The sequence below is a fragment of the Anastrepha obliqua genome, chromosome 5, assembly GCF_027943255.1.
Source record: "Anastrepha obliqua isolate idAnaObli1 chromosome 5, idAnaObli1_1.0, whole genome shotgun sequence".
In the NCBI taxonomy this organism is placed as follows: Eukaryota; Metazoa; Arthropoda; class Insecta; order Diptera; family Tephritidae; genus Anastrepha; species Anastrepha obliqua.
In genome coordinates, this window is record NC_072896.1 from 15,385,696 (window position 1) to 15,409,660 (window position 23,965).

Sequence of the window (23,965 nt, forward strand, 5' to 3'; positions counted from 1 at the left end):
GGCAATAACAATAACAAATACAAAAAAAAAAAAAAAAAAACAAAAAACTATACACTGAACAAGTTGTTGCTTCTGCTTGTTTTTAGCTTTTGGGGTAAATTTTTTTTTATGCAGCCTGTGATGTAATAAATTTTCCACTTAATTGTAGTGGTGCAACACACACATACACGCATCCAAGCACAGTGAAGAGTTGTTTTTTTTTTAATTTTTTCCGAGTCTTTTTTTAAGTGTCTACCCTGCTGTTGTTGCGCTTTTTTGCCCACAACTCCGCAAGTGGTGGCGCTTCTATTTAATTATAATTCCACAAAAGTGCAGTGGTTCGGTTTATTTTTTGTATCAAATATCATTTATTGCTCAAATGTTTTTTTTGCTGGAACAAAAATATTTGACTTATCTGTTAATTGACCACTTAAATTGTTCATATTTGCCATAAGTTGGTATTGCACCAACGGGCGCGCTTTAATTGTAGGCAGTAGAATACAGTAGTCAAATACAGTTGGGTTCAAAATATTAAGAGTGAATGCAGAAGAAGGGTGCAGTGAACCAGAAAAAAGGTTTAACTACTCAACGATAGTTTGAAACTTTTTTCAACGAGTTCTTTCAGTCCATAAGTTCGCGCGTATTTTACCCATAATTTCACTTTAATACGATTTTTGCATACAAAAAATTATTCGCGGAGTATAACGGAACTATTTATATTTTCCTTGATATATTGTGCATTCAAGAAGTGATTTTAATCGCGGCTAGAAGCACGTGTTGTTAAAAAATAAAATGGAATGTTCGAACGCGTATAAGAGGCATTTTTTGTATTTTTTTTATAAAAGTGGTAAAAATGCAACAACTGCTACTGCATAAATAAACACTGCTCACGGAGAGGATACCGTGAGTGTAAGAACTGCGCAAAAGTGGTTTTCAAAATTCCGAAGTGGTAACTGCACGTGGAGGATGCCCCGCGCGCTGGTTGTCCTGAAGTCTTTAACTCCGACGCCTTGCTCGAACTCGTGGAAGCTGAGCCAAATTTGACAGTCGATATGATAGCTCAGAGGTTAAATTCATCGCGTGGAACAATTCACAGGCCCCTGGTTTAGTTGGGAAAGGTTTCAAAGCCGGGGAAAATGGGTTCCGCATACACTTTCCGTCGCCAACCTTCAGCAGAGAGTGAATGTGTGTTCTCAGCTGCTGCAACGGCTTGAAAATGAAAGTTTTTTGAACCATATCGTTACTGGTGATGAAAAATGGGTCCTTTATAATAATCCTGTTCGCAAACGCCAATGGTTAGATAAAGATGAAACACCAGAACCGACCCCTAGAGATGGCCTTCACCCCAAGAAGATTCTCCTGTCTATTGGGTGGGATATGGCTGGTATTGTTTATTATGAACTTCTGGAACCAAACCAGATGATAACTGCTGATTACTATTCCTATCAGCTATCAAACCTGAACTCGACCGTCTTTAGTGAATAGACGCAAAGTTTTGTTTCGCCACGACAACGCAAGACCTCATACCGCAAGGCAAACATTGGGCAAGCTAAACGAGCTCGGATGGGCGCTAATGCCGCATCCACCATACTCTCCGGATATTTCACCTTGTGATTATCACCTTTTCCATGGACTTCAATCCCATATGAGTAACAAAAACTACTCCTCAAAAGAAGCTATAAAAAGGAATATCGAAGTATTTTGGCTCTAAGGACAAACAATTTTTTGAGCAGGGAATTAAAAATTTTCCTAAACTTTGGGAAGACATTGTACATAATGAAGGAAAATATATTACTGGTTAATAAATACTTTAAACATGTTTTTTATTAATTTTAAAACCACCTTTAAAAAACGCACGAACTTATGGACTGACCTGATATTTTCACTCACACTTATTTTGAAACCTGATGTTAAATGCGGCTCCGCCCGTAAAGTAGCTCTAGTTAGCATAACACAATAGAATCCAATTTTTTGTCTAACAAAAATTGCTCTCATAACCCTAAAAATATGAATTCGCAGTATTCTTTGGAAAATTTTAATAGCAATAGCCTCCGTATTTTCTTTCTACATGTCCTTGGAAGTAAATTATTTACTCTTTCTCTTGGGCTCAATGTTAAGCTGGCTAGACAGGAGGACCCAGGAGATAGTTTCATCGCAAAATGTGAGGATTGGGTTTCCCTTGAGAACCTCTAGTCTGCTCCTGGAAAGATTGGCCTCGCGTCAACTCAACGAGCGCTGGGTTGGTGTGCAAACATGCAAAGTCGTGAGATCCTTCTGATCACGGGTAGATCGGGAGCGCTTGAGGGAACTTCCAAGGCTAACAAAGCCGCAGCTCTCGAATTTGGTAGGTATCCTTACCGGACATTGTCCGCTAGGTGTTCATGCGGTGAGACTTGGGATTGCTTCAAGACATTTCTGCAGCAGTTGTCTGGGGAAGAAGTGGAATCATCTCAGCACTTTCTTTTACAGAACCTGTCTGGAGGATGAGGTGGAATCATCTCAGCACCTTCTTCGCAGCTGCCCTGCTCTGGTCGGGCAAAAGTTTAGACATCTGAGCCCTTACTTTTTCGCTACACCTGCGGATAGTGCGGGTTTAAATATCACACATCTGATGAAATTCATCAGCAGCTTGAAGTGGTTAATACGAACGTAAATCGCCGCCGTTGGCCGTCATCCTCTAATCCAAAGCCGCTTCTTCCTGTCTAGTTCCTTCCCTTCTCCTTTCCCTTCTCCTACTCTTTCCCTGTGTAGTATCACAATAGAAAAATTTTGAATATTTCTCCAAATGAGTCCCTTGAAGAGGCAGCCATTTATCCTAATCTAATCTATTCTGGGCTCAAATAAGCACTTTCAGCGAGACGGAAATGGCAGTCCTATGACTATTCCTACACTATACGAATTACATTCCCTTTGACTTGAAGGTCAACTATTCGCAATTTTCCACATCTGGGCATTATATCTTAGGTTGTGTCAAAGGTCATTTTAGAAAGTTGTTACATCCCCTTATATAGCCGCACTAGGATAGAAGTACAACCATAATTCTGTGCTTTTCAAATCAGATATCGTATTCAAGTGAGAATAGATAGGCGAAGTAACAATGGCCCAGAATCGTTCAGTTGTTTTTGGCACGATTTGCATAACAACGAAAGAAACTTTGGTGGTGGCAACGTTTTGGTGTGGACGGCATTTTGATCAAAAGGAGAAGCAAATATTTACTCTGTATTGAACAAAATGAGTTTTAAAATATATACGGAATTTTTGAACACTGCTGTGTATTCTCTTAAATATTGACCACTTAAATTGTTAATATTTTCCAGACGCATTAATATTGGGGGCACTTTAAGTACATACGAATATATCCAGTGTGCCTTTTCCACACACTTACATATACATACATATATTTTTCCTTAAAATTTAATTTGATTGCAGCACAAATGAGTTCTCCACTTAACTTAAAGAGGTAAAAAGTTATCACTAAAAGCAACTGATAAGAACTCGAAGAAATTAGGTCAACCAGCTGGACCCAGTCACGCCTTGCTCTGGCTCAGTCTGATTGACTAGGAAAGTAAGAACTAATTCTTGTGAGTATACAATATTTGTGGTTGCTCTGCACTATGTGAAGATTTGAGAATTGCTTGGTTTTCTGGCCCTAAAAAACGCTACATTTGCATGGTCCGGAACTCAAAGTGTGATCAATTAAAAAGTCCATCAAATGGAAAATTACTTTTATTCAATTCAAAGTAAAAAATGTGTGAAAATAATACAAAATTAAGAACAAATTTACTTTTGCTCGATACGACCACCTTTTGCCTTGATTATGACCTTGAAACGGTCCAGAAATGAATCGCAAGCTGCCCGAATGTGACTTGCAGGTATTTTGGCCCTCTCGCGGACAATGTCTTTTTTCAGCGACTCGAGACTGGTGATCTTTTAGATCAGACCTTGCTCTCCAAAATGGCCCAAAGAGAATAATCCATCGGATTCGCGTCTGGTAAATTTGAGATCCATTGGACGTTATGAAGTTCGGAACGTTGGTTTTAGCCATTCTTGATTCACTCGAGCTTTGTGAGATGGTGCCGAGTCCTGTTAAAACGTCTATGGTCTGTCACCAAAATATTTGCATGCCCAGGGCTTCAAAACAACATCTAGAATACTTTCCCGATAAATTTCGTACTTACCTTGACGCCAGGCTCGATGAAACCGATTAGAGAGCGCCCATCGGCGGTTACAGCGCCCAAACCATTACCTGTGACGCGCACTGCCTCCTAGTGACCGATAATCGATTACTCAAATTCGGGTATGAACGGTCGGTTTGGGAGTTTACGATGTGCTTAATTTGAAAAATGTTCTCGTTAGAAAACACAATGCTCGGAAATTGACTGCTTTCGCCTAAGCGAAGCAACTCCTTCAATCTCTCAAGTCTGACTTGTTGCTGTTTTGGTGTGATATCATGCGCCTTTTGGATCTTGTAAGGCTTGACTTTGAAATAATTTTTTAGTATGCGGCAAATGCTACGGTCAAATATTTTCAGTTCTTTCGCCATTTAATTGGCAGTTCTTCGAGGTCTTCACTCAAGTCGCTTGTTCTTTACTTTTTGAACCATTTCACGTGACGTTGCAGTTTTTTGAGGACCACTTCCATGACGTTTCGTGATGCTATCAGTATCATTGTAACGAGTAATGGTGCGATAAACGAAAACTTTATTTACTTTAAGGTGCTCGAGCTTACGAACAATCGCTAGTTGTAATTTTCCAGCGAAATTCAATCACTCTATTACGTTTGAAATCCATTACTGATTTTCTTTTCTCGGACTTACTCTCGGCAAAATACCTCCGCGCACTTCTAACCAATACTCTGGACTGCCATTTAGCCAACTCACAGACAGCTGATGCCCGTGCATCCGCTGCGCGAATGGTCTGAAGTTGGTTACACTTCGAGTGCCAGACCCTGTATTCTTTAACAGTTCATCATGGATTCGAATTACGAAAATTCTATTACGAAAAACGACGCTCTGTGAAAAGTTTCATCGCGCGCTCAGGCCAACAATTTTGATCAACGATGTGGGCAATTTTTCACTTAATGGCTACGTGAATAAGCAAAGTTGCCGTATTTGGGCTGAAGAGCAACCCGAAGCCATTCAAGAACAATCATTACATACATAATTGAAAACAGCCGTTTGGTGCGGCCTTTTAGCTAGAGGAATCATCGGCCCATATCTCTACGAAGACGAGGTGGGCGCCAATGTAGCAGTGAATGGGGAACGCTATCGCGCTAGTATAAAAGAATCTTTTTTGCCGGAAATTGAAACCCGTGATCTCCACAACATTTGCTTCCAACAAGTCGGCGCTACTTGCCATACAGCCCATAAAGTCAATGAAACAATGGATTTACTGCGTCGTCGTTTCGGTGAGAATTTTATCTCTCATCTCGGACCACTAGATTGGCCATCGAGATGGTGTGATATCACATCTTTGGACACCTTTGGGCTTTTATTTGTGGGGTATGTAAAGTTTAAATGCTTTAAAGATAAAACAGGTTCGATTGAGGCATTGGAAACCATTATTACTAAAGTTATTCACGAGATACCGGCCGAAGTCCTCCAGCGAGTCATTCAAAATTGTTATTTATGGATGGCCGAATTACAGCGCGTTATGGCCAACATTTGAAAGTGATTATCTTTAAAAATAAATGTCATGAACGGTTCTACACAAAAATAATAAAAATTGCCCAATCAATTTGAGTTTCATTTCAATTTAAAATCCGATGCCTCTAAATTGATCACCCTTTATAAAGAATTCATAAGCAAACAGTAGATAATAAAGTTATTTAGTTTAAAAAATAAAACGAAATAATAAAAAAAGCAAAAACGAAGTGTATCTTCAAACACAGCGGTCAATAAAATCTCTCTACATTTGCAGTTAATAGCTTTCAGTTATGTAATTTAAAACATGAAATGTGAAGTATAGGGTTTTCCAATAAGAGCTGTTATTTTGATATTCAAAGAAAAATGCTATTTTTTAATATAAATGTGATGTGTGATGTTTATTTCATTATAAAGAGGAAGGTATGCCGTTTATAGTGAAATGGCAAATGACCACCATGACCACGCTTACAGGACAATATCTTTTTCATGAAATTTTCCATAACCGAATTGCAAAGTGGCTGCCCTATGTCCTCGATAGCCTCACGAATTCCATCTTTGAGGTCTTGAATCGACCTTGGGCTATTGGCGTAGACCTTCTCCTTCCCGTGGTGTTAAATCACAAGATCTCGGTGGCCAATTGTGATCACCTCTTCGAGAGATAACACGGTCCGCAAACTTTTCCCGTAAAAGATCAATGGTTTCGTTGCTTGTGTGGCACGTAGCGCCGGCTTATTGAAAATAAACATTGTCCAGATTAATACCATCCAATTCCGGCTATAAAAAATCGTTAATCATCTCTCGATAGCGCAATCCATTCCAAAATAACCTCTTTTATTCGAAAACCCTTTAGTACTTTATATGACTACCCCTAGCATTACTCCTCGTAGTCTGCTTCTCGTAAAATGAATTCATTTTCGAACAGTATAGTCCTGGGGAATCTTGCACCATACCTCGAAAATAATGTTTTCGAGCTCTCGTCGACCTTTGAGTGCTTGTTTTTTGCAAATTTTCCATAAAATATGCCCACAAATTTTCTAGTGGAATATTTTTTAGGCTTTGGATAATAGTGTATGCAATGCTGGTGGTGTTCCTGAGTGGCACAGCCCAGACCCATCTCCATTTGACTATGAATCTGCCTATGGCGTCTATATGAAAATGTCTGTCTGTGGCTTTCTTAACAGCTCTTCAGTTCTGAATTTGTTGTAATTGGACCACGTTTCTTTAGTTATTTTGCAAGTATCCGTGTTAGTCCAACTGTAAACGGCCTGCGAATAGCGAGAAGATCTCCTTGGAATAGCGAGAAGATCTCCTTAGAATAGCGAGAAGATCTCACTTTTGCGCACGCCCTGGGGGCAGCCTATTTACCGTATCGGACTCTTTATGGGATGCCCCCTCCGTATGCAATATTTTACTGGAATAAAAAGAAGTCACATTCTGACCATATGAGCTTTATGCTTCGGATCGTTGTGTTGGTAGAATTTAAACTGAGGTTTGTTGTGAGAAATGAAACAAAATTTTCTTCTTCAAGCGAGAATTTGTTTCGACGCGCAAATTTCAGCAGAAATTCTGCATTCCCTCATTACCGCCGTCTGGGACAATGAAAAATTGCCTCCACCCTGAACAAAATGCATTATCGTGAAGCTGACCAAGAAAGGCGACTTGCGTGACTGCGACGAGGAATAACCCTGCTCAACGCTACCTACAAAATTTTAGTCGACTCTAATGTATCCTGCTCCTTAAGGGACAAACAAGCTGAATTTCCCTCCCACCGAAGCTCTGTTTCCCAAGCCAATACTCTTCGCATTTAGTAAAACAATCAGTTGAGTGGTGCCCCCCGCTTTATATGCTGTTCGTCGACGTTAAAGAGGCATTCGACACAATCAAACGATACTCAATATGGCTGGCGTTGAGTAGAAAGAGAGTTCCCGCTAAAATAACCCGCCTCATCAGAGCCTTTTACGAGAACTCCGAACTGGCAATGCTCCACAATGGCAACATCAGCGACCCACTTACCACTAAAGCAGGCGTAAGGCAAGGTTGTCCCCTGTCGCTCCTTCTCTTCGCCATCGTACTAGATGACGTTATAAGTCAATTGACCCTGCACAAAAGAGGTATCGTATGGAGTTTGACCAAACATCTTGAGGAGCTGGAGTTCGCCGAGAACATTACGCTTAGAAAACCACCAGATAGCACCACGAGAATGGCACTGGACTGGCGAAGGTCGATGCTGCGTGAACTAGGCGATGCCTACATCACATGGAAGGGCGCAAACACAACAGCCCAGAACCATTTCTGGGCACTATGAAGTTTAGAAATGGAGTGAACAAGGATATAAAAATACATTCATTAGTAAAACTAAAGAAATTTTGCAATATCAAAAGTAAAATATTATGATTAACAGTAACAAAAGCTTTAGAGAAGTGTAGGAGGTCCGAAATGGTTCGAATTTTGCTATAGAATGCAAATACGGATTCATCACAGTTGCATAGAAGCAATTGAATCATTGAACAATTGAATTGAATTGGAGAATATTTAAGCGTCTCTTAATTATAGCCGAATTAAATTCAGTTCCGACTAGCTAGATGCGCCACCCTATAGTATGTACATACTCTCACAGTTGTAAACAACCAGAGAAAAAGGAAAGAAACTTCCATTTCCTATGTGAATGCCATGCCCTATGGAAGGACAGAATGTTAACCCTGGGTAAACCGTTGTTCGAGAGTCTCGAACAACTGTCTGGCTTAGACGTTTACAACCTGATAAGGTTCCTGAATTGCACAGACTGGATATAGTATTGCTGTGAATAACTGTTAAACAAGTTGGTAACGAGGATGAGGCAACAAAATGGTGCGGAAGCGCTAGTTGGAGTTTGGAAGAATCACCACTTTAACCAACCAACCAATCAACCTCACACTCAACTCTTCTTCTCCAGCACCAACCGTAATTCCAACACTTTCTGTTGCCTTGGGAGGCAACTTCTTCCGAGGGACTTCTACTACTCCAATAGTCAGCATCATCTGCTTCTCTCCAATCGCATCGATGGACTTCATTCATATGCCTACAGCTCAACTTTCGCGAAGCTTTCATTCACAAATTGAAATGTATTGAGGTGATCATATGGACATACATACATATCAATACACATATTTATGTGCATGCAAGTGCCAGCTATAATTCCGTTCACACCACATCGATGCAACTTACTCGTACTCGTATCATTCACCAGTCAGCAGCCACGTAGCCTCATTCAGCCGACATCATTTCATTCATCACCAGCACTCGCTGGATGCATTCACACGCCTGGGAATTGTGGTAGTGTTTATTGGTATTGTCTTATCATTTGACAATGTTTTTTTATTGTTGTTGTTCTTGTTACTATTATTGTTGTTGCTGTTGAAGAACAGCTATTGTTTGATTGAACTTTTTGTTCTCGATACTTCTGCGCTGGCAACAGTTCCTCCAACCTTTTTTCTCTTCACACACACATGCACAAGCGCATACATACTTGTACACACCTACTTATTGCGGTATTGATTACTTCCTCTTTTCAATGATTTGGTTTTTTTCTTCTTTTTTTCTTCCCATTCTTACTGTATCTCATCATTAGCTTTTCTGTTGCTTTTGTTTGTCACCTCTTTCAGTCAGCTTTTTATACGCTTTCCAATTCATCGCTTTGCCTCTTCTGCTTGCACACTTAGTTGCACCTACACAACTGCATAGAAGATCCGGTATCGATGTCACGACACTTGGCGGTTGCATCTATGCCACACTACTCAATCAATTGTGGTTGTACTCGAGGTGCCATTGTGCCATCCAATGTGGTGGGCAAGGAGAGGCAAAGGGCATAGGGGTACGCTACAGTTGATCGGTCATCCTCGGTTGGTCACACCTCATTCAATTGGACGCACTCAACGGTCACTGCTTGTGGTTACAGTGTGCGTAATTGTAGTGATGCTGTTGGTGTTGCTGTTAGCCGTGCATCCGTTGGCCAGAGGTTGGTCATTTTCCTTTCACTGCTTATCAACTGACCCGCACAAATCACGCTTAACGCTGGTATCAAACAAAAACTACATAAGTAGTTTTTATATTATTCTCGAGAATAGCAAAAAGTCCGGAGTACGTCTAAGACTACTATGGAGCAACAACAACTTGGTTGAGCGTTTTTAATATTATTGTTTTTGTAGTACAAGTAATTGTATTTGTTCGTTGATTTTGTGATAATTTCATTCCCATGACAACTTTGCTTGCATACTTATGAGCTCTTATATACAGTTGCGAGCGAAATAATAGCAATTCCCTGGATTTTTTCTGGGGGCTTTTATCTACCTTTTTTTTTGTTTTTTTTTTTCTTCTTCACTCCTCTCGGGAGCATAGGGCCACGACAAGATTCTTCCATCGTACATGATTCTGCGTAAATGTTTTTGCACCATCCCATGAGATGTCGGTATCTGCTAGTTCGCGCAGCATCGACCTTCTCCAAGTGTTTTTTGGTTGACCGCGACCTCTGCTCCTTTGCGGGTTCCAGTCCAGTGCCATTCTCGTGATGCTATCTGGTGGTTTTCTCAATGTGTGACCTATCCATCGCCACTTTCTGCGTTTGATTTGCCTAAGGATGGGTTCCTCGCTCGTTAATCTCCCACCATTCCCATTGTAGTTTTATTATTTTGATGCCTTTTTTTTATTTTTCCTTTTGCTAAAGCGTTATTTCATCATCATCATCATCAAGTAGCGTTTACAGCTCAGGGTGAGTATTAGCTTCGTCCACAATCCCTTTCCAATCTGCACGATTCATGGCACTCGACTTCCAGGTCCTAACTCGTAGCCGTTTCATGTCGGCTATGACTTCGTCAAGCCAGGTTAACCTTAGACGTCCTCGGACCCGGATCGTTAGAGAGTTTGTTGTTGAAAAGGTGTTTTGAGGGCAGCTGTCCTTCAAGCGCACAGTCTGTCCTAACCATCCTAACAGCCTTTGGAATTTAATATGCTGCTTCTCCCCGGTATAAGTTCAGCAACTCGTCGTTGTAACGTATTCGATATGTTCCGTCGTTGCAGGGAATGCGGCCAAACACCCTTCGAAACACTTTTCGCTCGAACACTCTTAAGCTTCTTTCATCTTTGCTTGTCATTGTCCAGCACTCGCAGCCGTACGACCGCGTTTTTCATATTGGAACGTTTATCATATTGTGATGAGTTTTTAAAGTCCTAAGCAGGGCGTGCGTCTTAAAGTTCTTCCACTAATGAAGGGACCAAGAATCAATGCTACCTCCGAAGAACAGATGAATTTTATGAAGAGGTTTTTCACGTTCCCACGACAGTCTGTTCTACGTTACCGGAACGATCCGGACTTACAACATATCCGGCCAAGGACTGTCACTCCAGCAGCACTCCCTGTTTATGTATGGGTATGTTTTTGCTGCCACAACAACAATAACAAACTTACTTTTCTATCATTTGTTGTTTCATCATGCCCACATTGGATATTGCACCCGCACCTTACCGAATGGTTGTCACTCATCAAGTCAATCAGCTACTACGGGGGCCTAGCCAGTCAAAAGATGTTTTCGTTCTGGGTTCTAAAATCCTATGAAATGGATCAGCTCAATTGTTTAGAAAGGAAGATTCTAAGAAAAATATATGGACTTGTACGACTTGAAGACGGTATTTACCGTATTCGATACAACGACGAGTTAGAGGCATTTATCTAGGGAATAAATCTAATCAGGTACATCCAAGAGCAAAGAATTCGATGGTATAATCACATTTTACGAATGAGCAACGATAGAAGATCTTCCAAACACATCCACAAAGCGACAAAATAAGAGCTCAGCCGATAAAACGATGGAGAGAGATGACTTGTGGGCTTGGACTTGTGGGCATATCTGATAGCATACGAAAAGCTGATGCCCAAGTGACGTGGAGGCGAATTGTAACAGACGCAGAAAGTGTGAGACGTCCATCTAACACGAAATATGATCCTAGGTACTCAAGGACCACACTGAAACATCGCGGATCATCTATAATGGCATGAGCAAGGTTTTCCTATCAACGTCTTGGTCCGATACAGTTGATTGGAAAGGTTGTGGATCTCAGTATGTGAATATCTTCTAAACCAGCATGCCCTCTTATGCCGAATAGGAACTGTCACTAAAGTGAATTATGCAACAAACCAACGATTCAAAGCATGCCAGTAAAGGGACAAAGGAATGGGTTCGGGAGAGAGAAAATTGAGGTTATGGGATGGCCAGCGCAATCGCCAGAGCTTGAATTTCACTGAGAACTTGCGAACTGATCTTAAGAAAGTCGTTTGGGAACAAAACCCAGCAAACAAAAAAGACTCCAAGATCGTTCAATGGAAAGATGACGCCATCTTGTCGACTCCATGAAGGAGAGATTTGTGGTAGTTATAAAAAATAAGGGGAATGCAACTAAATATTTATAAGGCTCTCATCACGCCCGTCCTAACCTATGGCGTACAACCTTGGACGATGACAACATCCGATGACCCGTCTCTTGGAGTGTTTGAGAGAAAGATTTTACGGAAAATTGTTGACCTTTGCACGTTAGCAGGCGATGGAACGATGAGTTGAATGAGCTTTGCGACGACATAGACTTAGCACCGCGAATAAAGATCCAGCGGCTACGTTGGCCGGGTCATGTCGTCCAAATGGATACAGACGCTCCGGCTCTGAAAGTATTCGATGCGGTGCCAGCTGGTGGTAGCAGAGGAAGGGGAAGGCCTTCTCTGCATTGGAAAAATCTGGTAGAGAAGAGTTGGGCTCACTTGGTGTTTCCGACTGGCGCGAAGAGAAGAAGAACTAAATATTAAACTCAAAAGAAATATAAATTCACTTGTATTTTTGCTAAAGCATTTATGTAAAATATATAAATTGAGATAATAGAAAATATTGCTATATTTTGCATCCTTAATTTTGTGTACCTTTTTGCAGAAAAATATTTTTTAGAAATAAAATCTGGTGATATATAACCAAACTATTTTGCATACAAAAACTTTTCCACACAAAAATATTGAATACAAAATACTGATTGCGCAAAAAATAATTGTTTATCAACATTTTAAGAAACCTAGAGTAAGCACTGCTATTCAAAAACTCGCAGCTGTATATGTCATACGTCTTTTGTTCACAATTTTTGGCGCTTTCAGTTTCCATTCTCTACTCTGACGAGTTGCTATCTATGTCAACTAAGATTTAATTTATATTTTCTACCCAAACTTTTCTATTTCAGCCAAAATTCTCATATTTCCACGCTTACCTTATATTTCGTTGTTATTATTTTATTTTCTTTGCGCTGGTTTGTTTATTTTTCCAGGCATCTCACCTTTCGCTTTCATCCAGCCGCCTGAAGTAATGAGGAAAAAAATAAATACATAAATAAAATAAATAAAAAAATAAAATAAAACAAAAAAGCAAGAAACATTGCTAGTGCTGTGGTCCAATGTCATTATGAACCCTCCGGTTTTACTCTGTGAAGCTGATGCGTCTTGAGTTCACTTACAAGGTATCAATGTTGGCTCTCATCGCCACGACTGTTATTGTTGATTCCTATTTCTATTGTTTTCCTTTTATTTATTTTTTCTTGTTTTTGGTGTTGTTGTTGTTGCGATTTGTATGATTTCATTGACGCATTGCGTGCATACGTTGAATTCCTGCGGTTTAGAGATTTTCCTTTGACTTCATTTGTTTTTGTATTTGTAGTGTTGTAGTTAATTATTAATTGCGGTTATTGCAGTTGTTTTTCTTTGGTAAGTCTACACTAAATACATACATACATGCATACATACATACATACATACATACATCATTGAGTATTCTCGGGCGATGGTGTTGTAGTGATTCATGAATTGAACCAATAATTTCCTCAAATACAAGTTTGTCATGTAACTTTTGTGATAAAGACAAAATTACAAGAAGATTATAGGCCACACGCATTGCGTTGGATGAGCTAAGCTGTGAGAAATAAACAACCATAGAAAAGAACTGAGTACAACATTAAGGGAAGCCAAATTATTTAATTCGAGGATAACTTCTTTTTTTTCAATTCTTTACAGAATAGACTAAGATGCATTAAGTTAAAATTATGTCTTTATTAAAGAGAAAATTCTTGTCTTATAGCACGATATGATGTGGAGTGGTGAAAGAGCAAATTAAAGAAAAAGTTTTTTCTAATAGCGGTCGCCTCTCGGCAGGCAATAGCAGGTCTCCGAGTGTATTTCTGCCTTGAAAAAGCTTCTCATAAAAATATCTGACATTCGGTTTGACTTACAACTGTAGGTCCCTCCATTTGTGGAACAACTTCACCCCTTCACCTCAAGACGCACGCCAGAAATAAGAGAAGGATAAATAAGGATAAAGGATAAATAAATTTTTAATTTCCTTTCCTAAACTTCATTCAACGCGTCTACAATTTTTTGAGGCTCTTAAAATAATACAAATTTTCATGGCCCTCAAAAAGGTGTTAGTTTGATCCACGTAAAACCTCGTCGTTCGAAGTAGGTTGAGTTCCAAAACGTAAAAATAAAAGCTTAAATGCGGCAATGCTACTCGATTTAAAAATTACCGGAACGCAACCCAGATAGTTTGTCTAAATTGTAGTTTGTATATTTTTTGGTGTTTCGGAACGAGCAACATTTTACACTCATTGTGAAAAAATTTAGAGCTTTTCACGAACTTTTCTGCTCAAACTATGGCTCTTGAGACTCTCTTAGAAGTTTTTCTCATAGATATCTAAGGCAAGTCCTGAGCTGACTACAACGCAATCGGACTAAGTGCATGCCTACCGTGGAAAGATTTCAGATTTGGACACTTGAAAATTCTCGGAACTCTTCCGGTAACATAAAAGTACACTCAGTACACTGCTCTACATTTCTGTAAATAATTTCCCAACATGAAGGTCCTCTCAGTAGCTATCTTCGACAACGGTGCAAGACTAAATTATAGGGTCGGAGTTGATGCCATAAATGCAGCAACTGAGCCAAAGTCTACGGCTTGCTGATTACTGCAGCTTTTTTCAAGCTGAGTTAATAGCTATAAAGGAGCTCACGCTGTGGGTCAGGGACACGTCCCATCACTATCTACTCTGACAGTCAAGCTGCCACAACATCTCTGCAGTGCCAAGGTAATTACTTGATCTAAAGTTGCAGTATAATGGAGAGTTATACTAAACGAACTTGTTAAGCGGCTCGCCACGAATATTGTCTGGGTTCCAGGACACTGAGGTATTCCTAAATGAGCTGGTTAGGAAGAGAATTGGTCTTAAGTCAGTCAATTCTGCTCAGTAAGCTCTAGATGAGGTCGATTTATGTACATGGCGAAAGCCAACAGTAGATGGGCCATGGTCCCACTTTTAAGATAACTAGATGGATTTCGCCTATAAGTCATGAGCACATTATTGAGTGGTTGGTACATCACCGGGCACTGCCTATTTAGATCACTTGGAAAACGTAAGATGTTTACCTCAAATGACCTCTACTGTAGGAAAGAGTATGACGAAGAGAGCGTCAAACACTTCCTTTGCCCCTGCCCCACTCTTGCCAGAAGGCGATGTTGCTGTCTAAGCTCTTATTTCTCTGCATTCTGGCAGACTCGGAATCGTCAGCCATCCTCAGTATTTTATCGTTTAACGGAGAGGCGAAGTGCTTTCACCACATTGGGAATTAAAGTGAAAACTTGAGTTCGAAGTAGTAGTATCACAATGGGCCTCCACGCTTAAGTGAGCCACCTCTACATCCTTATGGGCAGTGGCTTATCAAAACCTAACCTTACCCACTTTTCTTTTGAAGCCACTTTCGAGTTGTACCAAAATTTTAACAATGACTAGTTTGCTTTTCTATTATGAATCAATTACGTAAAGGTTTTCTTTAGAAATTAGTTACATTGTAATACTGTCTTTAGAACCAAGATTTATGCAGCAGAGGTCACTCGAAATCTTTCAGTAAAGAAGTGTGGTGGCATGACGTATCCTTTGTTGCTCACAACACCTAACACCAGAACATTGGCTGGAAACTTCGTGCGCATGACAACCAGAACCTCTGTGTTTAGGCCGCACCCTAATATTAAATATAAATTTTTAGCCACCCTAATGGTAACTGCGCCTTCCGTTCCGACTGTTGCTAACCACCGTTTCCAGTCGCTGCAACGTGAAGGCCGTTAACCCGGGCATTTCCCCGCCGAACAGTTAAAACGTTTACCGTGTTAAACGTTGTTCGGCGAGGTTACTTTCACTCTAACTTTAATAATAAATTTCACTTGGATTATACCATCAGGAGCCACCAGACGTGTCAGCCAAGAGCACCAGCAAGTTAAACAGAGCATCAGCAAGCTAAAGAACAACAGCAAGCCAGAGCACCAGCAAGCTAAAGAGCACCAGCGAGCATAAAGACCACCAGCGAGCATCAAAAGCACCAGCAAGCTAAAGAGCACCAGCGAGCATAAAGACCACCAGCGAGCTAAAGAGCACCAGCAAGCATAAAAAGCACCAATCCATCAGCTAAAAATTCGTTCCAGCAAAACAAGGTACGTGGATTTATTGCACACTTTTTTTTTTGGTGGAAACAAGCAAATAAGATATATTAATTACAAAAAAAATCAAAAAGGGTCAACGACTCCGTCTGTCCGCAAACAGACAATACAAGTGCGCGCGGTATTTTCAAGTAAATCAACCCTCTAACAGCGCGTTGTTGGGAATTTTTCAATTTTCTTATTCCTTTTACTTGTACATTCCCGCTGTGAAGTTGAGTACACAACTACACAAACAACGCCGCAGTAAATTGAAATCGATCCCAGCGCACTTTTTGCACAGGTGTATACATATCGGTGATTATTGTGTGGGTGGCGAAATTTTCGTATATAAATTTAAATATATTATCTTTTTTCTCAATAAATATATACAGACTTCCATAATATATATAATATATACTGGTATTTTAATCTCGGTGGTGCATTTTGGGCTTGGGTCTCGCGTGAATTCGTCTCCATTTCGCGAAGGAGCATCCTTTTTTTGTTTAATACCGCGTAAGTTTTTGTATCCCATACCTACAATATGGATACGTATATTCGTTTAGTCGACGCCGTGACGGAATTCGAATCCGATTTTAATGGCACTCCGTCAAGTGACCATTCGAAGTTTTCACTCCGGATCCAACAGGAGGAGTTGAAAGCAATGTGGGAAAAAGCCAAAGCCGCGTACGACCACTTGCTTTCAACAGAAAGTCCTTCTCCTAAGGATCTTGCCGCGATAAAGAAGAGAAATAAAATATGTTACCATACATATTTGCGCGGCATGTCGACGATGGCTGACCTCTCTGCGAGGCTGGAAAAGGCAGACCGGGAAGGCGAAGAGTTTGCAGTACGCGAACTTAACATTCACCTTCCACCGTGCGATACGGACATTTTCAAAGGTGACTACGTATCTTGGCCAACATTCCGCGATATGTTCACGGCCATATACATTTTAAATAAACGCCTCACCCCGGTCGAAAAGCTGTTCCACCTCAACCAAAAAACGCAGGGTGAAGCCAGAGACATTGTCAGGAAATGCCCGCTCACTAATGACGGGTTTGCTACAGCGTGGAAAAATCTCTGCGAAAGATACGAAAACAAACGGATTCTGGTGAACACGCAGCTGAAGATCCTGTTTAACCTACAGACAATCGAAACTGAATGTGGCAGTTCGATTAAAAAATTACAACGAGACATTAATAATTGCATTTCCTCCTTACAGAACCACCAAATTGACATTTCAAACTGGGATGCAATTATTACTTATTTATGCTCCACGAAATTGCCAGAAAGTACTCTATCGCTTTGGGAACAAACGATAGAGAACAAATCTGAAATTTCAAAGTGGACAGATATGGACAAATTCCTTTCCAACAGGTTTCAGACACTTGAAACAGTGTCAGGCTTAAAAGGGATTAAAGCCTACAAAGCGCCCAAGGCGCAAAGCTTACAGCACCATACGGAAACTACACCAAGAAGGATGGGTAACTTTCAGGTAAGTGTCGCCAAACATATGTGCAAATTATGTGTCACTGACGACCACAAATTGCAAAGTTGCCCGAAGTTCCGGAAATTAAAGGTCACCGATCGCATCGCGTGCGTCAAGAGCAACAACTGTTGCTTGAACTGCCTGTCGTCAGGACATACGGTGTCTAGATGTACGAGCTCATATAACTGCAGCACATGTCACTCAAGACACAATACGCTCCTGCACATTACAGCAGTTCAACCAAAGGCAACAGCTCTTAAGGAAAGCAGAGATCCCGCTGATGACCTGCCCTCAACATCCAAGGAGGCCCTAAAACGACTTGACTCTAATAGGCCAAAGGATAGCACAACACATAATTTTAAATCGTGCTATTCCAATACGGACAAGGGGGTTCTACTAGGAACAGCCATGGTTAATATATTCCATAATAATGTTAATTTTGCAGCACGAGCTCTGATAGATTCTGGTTCTGAGTGTTCGTTCATCACTGAACGCCTCAAACGTAGAATCAACCTGCCATCTAAACGCTTGAATGCCCAAGTTTCGGGCATCAACAATTCGATATCTGCGCAGGTAAGACAAGCGTGCTCATTACAACTGCGGTCGCCTATCGACCCTTTTGTAAAAATAAATACAATTGCGCTAGTTTTGCCGCAATTAACTGGAAATCTGCCGACTTGCCTAGTAAGCGCAATGACAAGGCAAGCATTTCCAGATCTCACTTTGGCGGATAAGAGGTTCTTCGTCAATGAACCAGTGGACCTGGTCCTTGGTGGAGACATTTATCCCCAAATTATTTTAAGCGGTTTGAAGAAAAATGTACTAAGTACACTTCTTGCCCAAGAGACCGTATTCGGGTGGATACTAACTGGTCGAGCCGAAACGGTCAACCCACCCAAAACAAAAATAATTTCTCTTTTTAGCGAAGTCACCCTGGACAAGCAACTAGCTGCCTTTTGGGAATTAGAAGACATCCCAAAAAAAGAAAGACAGACTGAAGATGACGTGTATTGCGAGGAATTATATCGGACCACTACGCAGCGCAACCAAGATGGAAAGTATGTCGTCACCTTACCCTTCAAACGGGATTTTCCATCAACCATCAAGCTGGGACCATCACTCAAGAGCGCCTGCTCTCAATTCTTCCGGAATGAGACGCGTCTCGCGAAAAATCCGTCCCTGCAAAAAGAATATAATAGAGTGGTGGCAGAATATGAAACGCTAGGTCATATGGAGAAAATCACAACCAACATACCTGCAGATGCAACTGACCACTACTTCCTACCTCATCACGCCGTCATGAAGGATGAGAGCACCTCCACCAAAGTGCGCGTGGTATTTAACGCCTCATGCCCGACTGCCAATGGATTGAGCCTCAACGACGTCCTTCATCCAGGTCCGGTATTGCAAGCAGATATGACTGTCCTGATCCTCCGCTGGCGATTATACAAGTATGTCTTCAACAGCGATATTGAGAAGATGTACCGTCAGATAATGGTAAGCAATACACATACCAAATATCAGCGAATAGTTTTTCGCACTTGCCCGAAAGACCCAATCAGTCTATACGAATTAAAGACTGTTACTTTCGGCATAAATTGTGCTCCTTATCTTGCGATAAGGACATTACTTCAATTAGCTGATGATGTTGAAAATTCCTTTCCAACAGCATCAAACATACTTCGGAAATGCATGTATGTTGACGACGTTCTTGCCGGTGGCCATAGCATCGACTCTGCAATAACAGCCAGAGACGAAATTACGCAAGTTTTGCAGTCCGCTGGATTTCCATTGCGAAAATGGACTTCCAACTGCAACGATATTCTAAAGGGCATCCCAAAAGCCCATTTACTCAATGAAGATTTTTTAGATTTCGAAGACACTAGTTCGGTAAAGGCACTTGGCATAAGATGGAATGCTCATTGCGACCATTTTTATTTTATGACAAAGCCAATAAAAAACCACGATGTTCTTACGAAAAGAGAAATCCTCTCGGCAATCGCCAAACTTTTTGATCCACTAGGGTGGCTCGCCCCAATAATAATTACCGCCAAGATTATTATGCAAAACATTTGGTTAGAAGGTACTGATTGGGACGACACCGTATCTGCGGTCACATTAGACCGCTGGCAGACATTTATGCAGAACTATGGGGAAATTGACAATATCCGCATACCTCGTTGGGTGCACTATTCACCAGCAGACGACGCCGAGATCCATGGGTTCTGCGACGCTTCGGAAAAGGCATATGCGGCTGCTGTCTACTTGCGTGTGAAGAAACGGGATCAAGTATACCTCAACCTACTCCTCGCGAAAACCAGAGTGGCACCTGTTAAGACGATATCCCTTCCACGTTTGGAATTATGTGGTGCCGTCCTATTAGCGGATATCATAGAAACGGTTACGGAAAATCTCAACCTAGCACACCTGGATGTTCATCTGTGGACAGATTCGACAATCGTCCTCGCATGGATTCGAAAACCGCCCTGCTCGTGGTCAACCTTTGTGGCACATCGGGTAACCAAAATAGTGGAAAAGGTAGGCAACAATAACTGGCGTCATGTTGACTCGGCATCAAATCCAGCAGATTTAGCAAGCAGAGGACTTCCGGCCAAGGAACTGGTTCATAATTCTTTGTGGTGGCAGGGTCCTTCTTACCTACAAGAAGACAAATCACGATGGCCGACATCAGAATGTGATTATCAAACAACGATGGAAGAGAAAAAGGTAAAGGTATGTTCAGCAGCAACAATCAATTTCAGCGATATTCTTGACCGTTTTTCAAATTTACCAAGGGCTTTGAGAGTTTTATCATATATTATGAGATTCTCTCAAAGAACCCACCCTAATACAAAGATTTCATTTCAAGCAAAGTCTTGCTTAATTTCACCTGAGGAAATTAAAGCAACGACAAAACGCTTAATAATAAACAGTCAAAAGCAATATTACGGTGGAGAATACGCGAAATTGAAGCAGAAGAAAACAGTTGATACAAAAAGTGAGATATTGGCTCTGAACCCATTCCTCGACAAAGATGACATCATGAGGGCAGGCGGTCGTCTGGCCGCTTCCCTTAACTTATCATATAACGAACGTCATCCTATTATCCTCCCATACAATAGCAGGTTATCTCGCCTTATAACAAAATTCATCCACGAAATATCACTGCATGGGGAAAATCAGCTGATGTTGCGTTTAATTCGAACGCAGTACTGGATTCCGCGAGTCAAAAATATGATCCGATCCATCATTCATAATTGCAAGATCTGCACGATCTATAAAAAACGATCGCAAACCCAACTCATGGGAATCCTTCCTCAGGTACGCACCACCTATTCGCGTGCCTTCACTAATACAGGTGTAGACTTCGCAGGTCCATTTGACATCAAAAGCTTCCGCGGCAGAGGATGTCGCATTTCCAAAGGCTACGTTTGTCTATTTATCTGTTTCGCCACCAAAGCTATCCATTTAGAGGCCACCAATGACCTAAGTACCCCATCCTTTCTAGCAGCCTTCTCGAGATTCGTTGCTAGACGAGGATGTCCAAAAAATGTTTACTCCGACAATGGTACCAACTTTGTAGGAGCTTCTCGATCTTTACGATCAGAATTTAAAGCGTTTATTGCGGATGCACGCAATAACACGCTTTCAAAACATGCCCACCAGGCATTAACATGGCACTTCATACCTGCAGCAGCCCCTCATATGGGCGGACTGTGGGAAGCAGGTGTGAAAAGCTTCAAAGCCCACTTTAAAAAGACAGCCTCTGGCCTTAAATACACTTTCGAGGAGTTTAATACCCTCTTATGCCGAATTGAGTCCTGTCTCAATTCGCGACCCTTAAGTCCCTCTTCAAATGAGCCATCCGATCTAGAGCCTCTCACACCTGGTCACTTTCTGGTTGGCGGACATCTCCTAGCTCCGCCAGAAATAGAAACCAGCGAGAATCCTGCCTCAATTGTGAATCGGTGGCAGAAATTGAAAGCCCTCCATCAAACCTTTTGCAAACGATGGAAAAGGGAATACCTCATCGAATTACAAAGAAGGACGAAATGGAAACAACAAAAACCCAGCATCAAGGTGGGGGACTTTGTCGTCATTAAAGAGGACAACCTACCACCAAACGAATGGAGAATGGGACGAGTGGTAAAATTACATCCTGGACCTGACAACCAGGTACGCGTCGTGGACATCACAACCCAAAGGGGACAGGTGACTAGACCACTTGTCAAACTGGTCCTCCTTCCACCTTACTCAGAAGAAACGGAAAAATCCACACCTACACCCTCAACGTAATATCTTCCAACGACTCTCTAGTAGAAACAAATTTCACTTTGCGATTCACCCCTTATTAGAAGGTGATCGACAACCATTGCAATTGCAATTCCTTACCTGAAGTTGGTTGTAGAAAATTAAAGTTGCTATGAAATGGACAAAAAATAGGTATTCTTAGTTTCATTTACAGTTCCTTTAGTTTCAAATAATATATTTTTATTTATAAAATTTACTTTTTCACTACTCATCCACGCCGATATACATGACATAACTTACAATAACAAATCTTCAACACATAAGTGATGCAGTTTTAGTATACAGAACTTTCTTCCCCTTGCTTACTTTGTAAGCAAAAACTAACATGGAATAACTTCTATAATTCTTCAATAAAGCGCGTAAGTTAGCTCTAATTACTACGTACAATACAAATTCGTTTAAAGTAATTTTATTCTAATAATAGTTGTACGAAGAATTCTCGAATCGTGTGCATTACATATCACAAAGTAAGCAAGAATCAACATGGGTTAATTTTCTATAATATTTCTTCAATAGTAACTGAATGCTCAAATTTCGCATCTTTTCGTTGATTATCACAAACGCGGAATGTGTTGTAGTTAAATTATTTATTTAAAAATATCTGAAAAAGTTCAATATCATGAAATTGAAAGCGTATTCTCGGCGTAGATTTTATAGAAAGAGTTTACTTACCACTCATCAGCTTTGCTTTGCCCAACATTCGTCCCACAAACTCGAACAGGCTTCTCTAGGTCACTCAAAGCTTAGATGACACAAACATCTAAAAAGGCACATTTTCACTTTCACATTTACATTTTCACTTTCACGTATTAACATATTTACCTCTTAGCAGCGGCAACGAGGTGATTAGAGATATCCTTCTAGTTGGCTATATCCCTAATAGCTTCAACATGGGATGGTCGTAGTCACATCAGCTTTTCTGTGCTTCAGCACATATGTTGATGATCGCTTCGGCAAATCCTGCTTACAACGCACAGCCGCTTTTGATGTTGATTGCCCAACAACGGAACCTATAACACACAGAATTAATTATAAAATTCATTACGCACTTTTTATACAGCCTTTATTCACACGAAAAAACCGAAATGCCAACAAATTATCACTTAACACTTGTGTAATTAATCTAAAGCCCGACCTGAAATTTTTTTTTTTTTTTGCGCGACGATTTCTCACTGGGCAGAAGAACGTCAAGTTCTAACACTACTCACTGGCACATTTGTCAACAACTGTTCATTTTGATCAATATTTATTTAACTTTATTATATTAAATTAAATGCAAAGTTTCTATTTTGTTACTTTCACTACCACTAAATTCTTTTCATACGATAAATGCATGTGTAAACGACCGAAAATTACGCATATTATTTTTATTTTACCTTTAATGTGAGTGACTTGAAACTTTGTGCAAACGTGTTTTTTCAATCTTCCATTGGCCTCAAATTCCCTGACCGCTTCATCTAATCTTCCTTGGCTTTAGCTGCCTTTGCTTCCCATTCCGCTTGGATTTGTCAGACACTTCACTTTTAATTATTTAAAGCCACAATTTGCCCGCACGTTAGCGTCACACGCCGTCTACACTTGAAAAGGAAATGGTGACGGCCATTAAGGAAATTAGTGATTAAGAAACAAAAACAAAAATACCCTACAGGAATGATATAAATGGGTTCGACATTCCAGGGATAGTTTGCGTAAAGTAACGCAAACTATTAGTTTTTTCTAACATCATGCACTTATGTATGCAAATGCTACGAAAAATTATATCTAAATATACATATATTATAATTTTTTTTCTTCTTTTGCTTATCATTTTGTTCTTATTGTAGCCAAAATATAATAAGAACAAAAAGGAAAAAAAATATACCACGGCAGGACACTTTGTACTTGGTTACGATCCACACATAGCCAAGACACGATCCTCCTATGCGGCGAATATTGCAATGTCCATTAGTATGTACCCACCCCCTGGCGGTGAACATACATATTAAAATGACATTAATATGTGATTGTACCCAATTAGGTACATTT

General features: G+C 40.6%; 1 protein-coding gene and 1 long non-coding RNA gene across 2 annotated transcripts in view; one reads left to right on the plus strand and one right to left on the minus strand.

The window, feature by feature from the left end:
- Window positions 1-20,478, plus strand: part of LOC129247471 (uncharacterized) — a 105,086-nt gene extending 84,608 nt beyond the window's left edge. Inside the window, exons 2-3 of the mRNA XM_054886605.1 lie at window positions 17,363-20,362; window positions 20,467-20,478. Coding sequence (XP_054742580.1) covers window positions 17,363-20,362; window positions 20,467-20,478 — 3,012 coding nt within the window. The remainder of the gene's footprint in view (window positions 1-17,362; window positions 20,363-20,466) is intronic.
- Window positions 20,479-22,098: 1,620 nt separating this feature from the next.
- Window positions 22,099-23,514, minus strand: LOC129248542 (uncharacterized). Its single transcript, XR_008582626.1, has 4 exons — window positions 23,317-23,514; window positions 22,763-22,950; window positions 22,613-22,700; window positions 22,099-22,541 (listed from the first exon to the last, which is right to left on the minus strand). It is a non-coding gene; the product is annotated as an uncharacterized LOC129248542 (long non-coding RNA).
- Window positions 23,515-23,965: the final 451 nt, after the last annotated feature.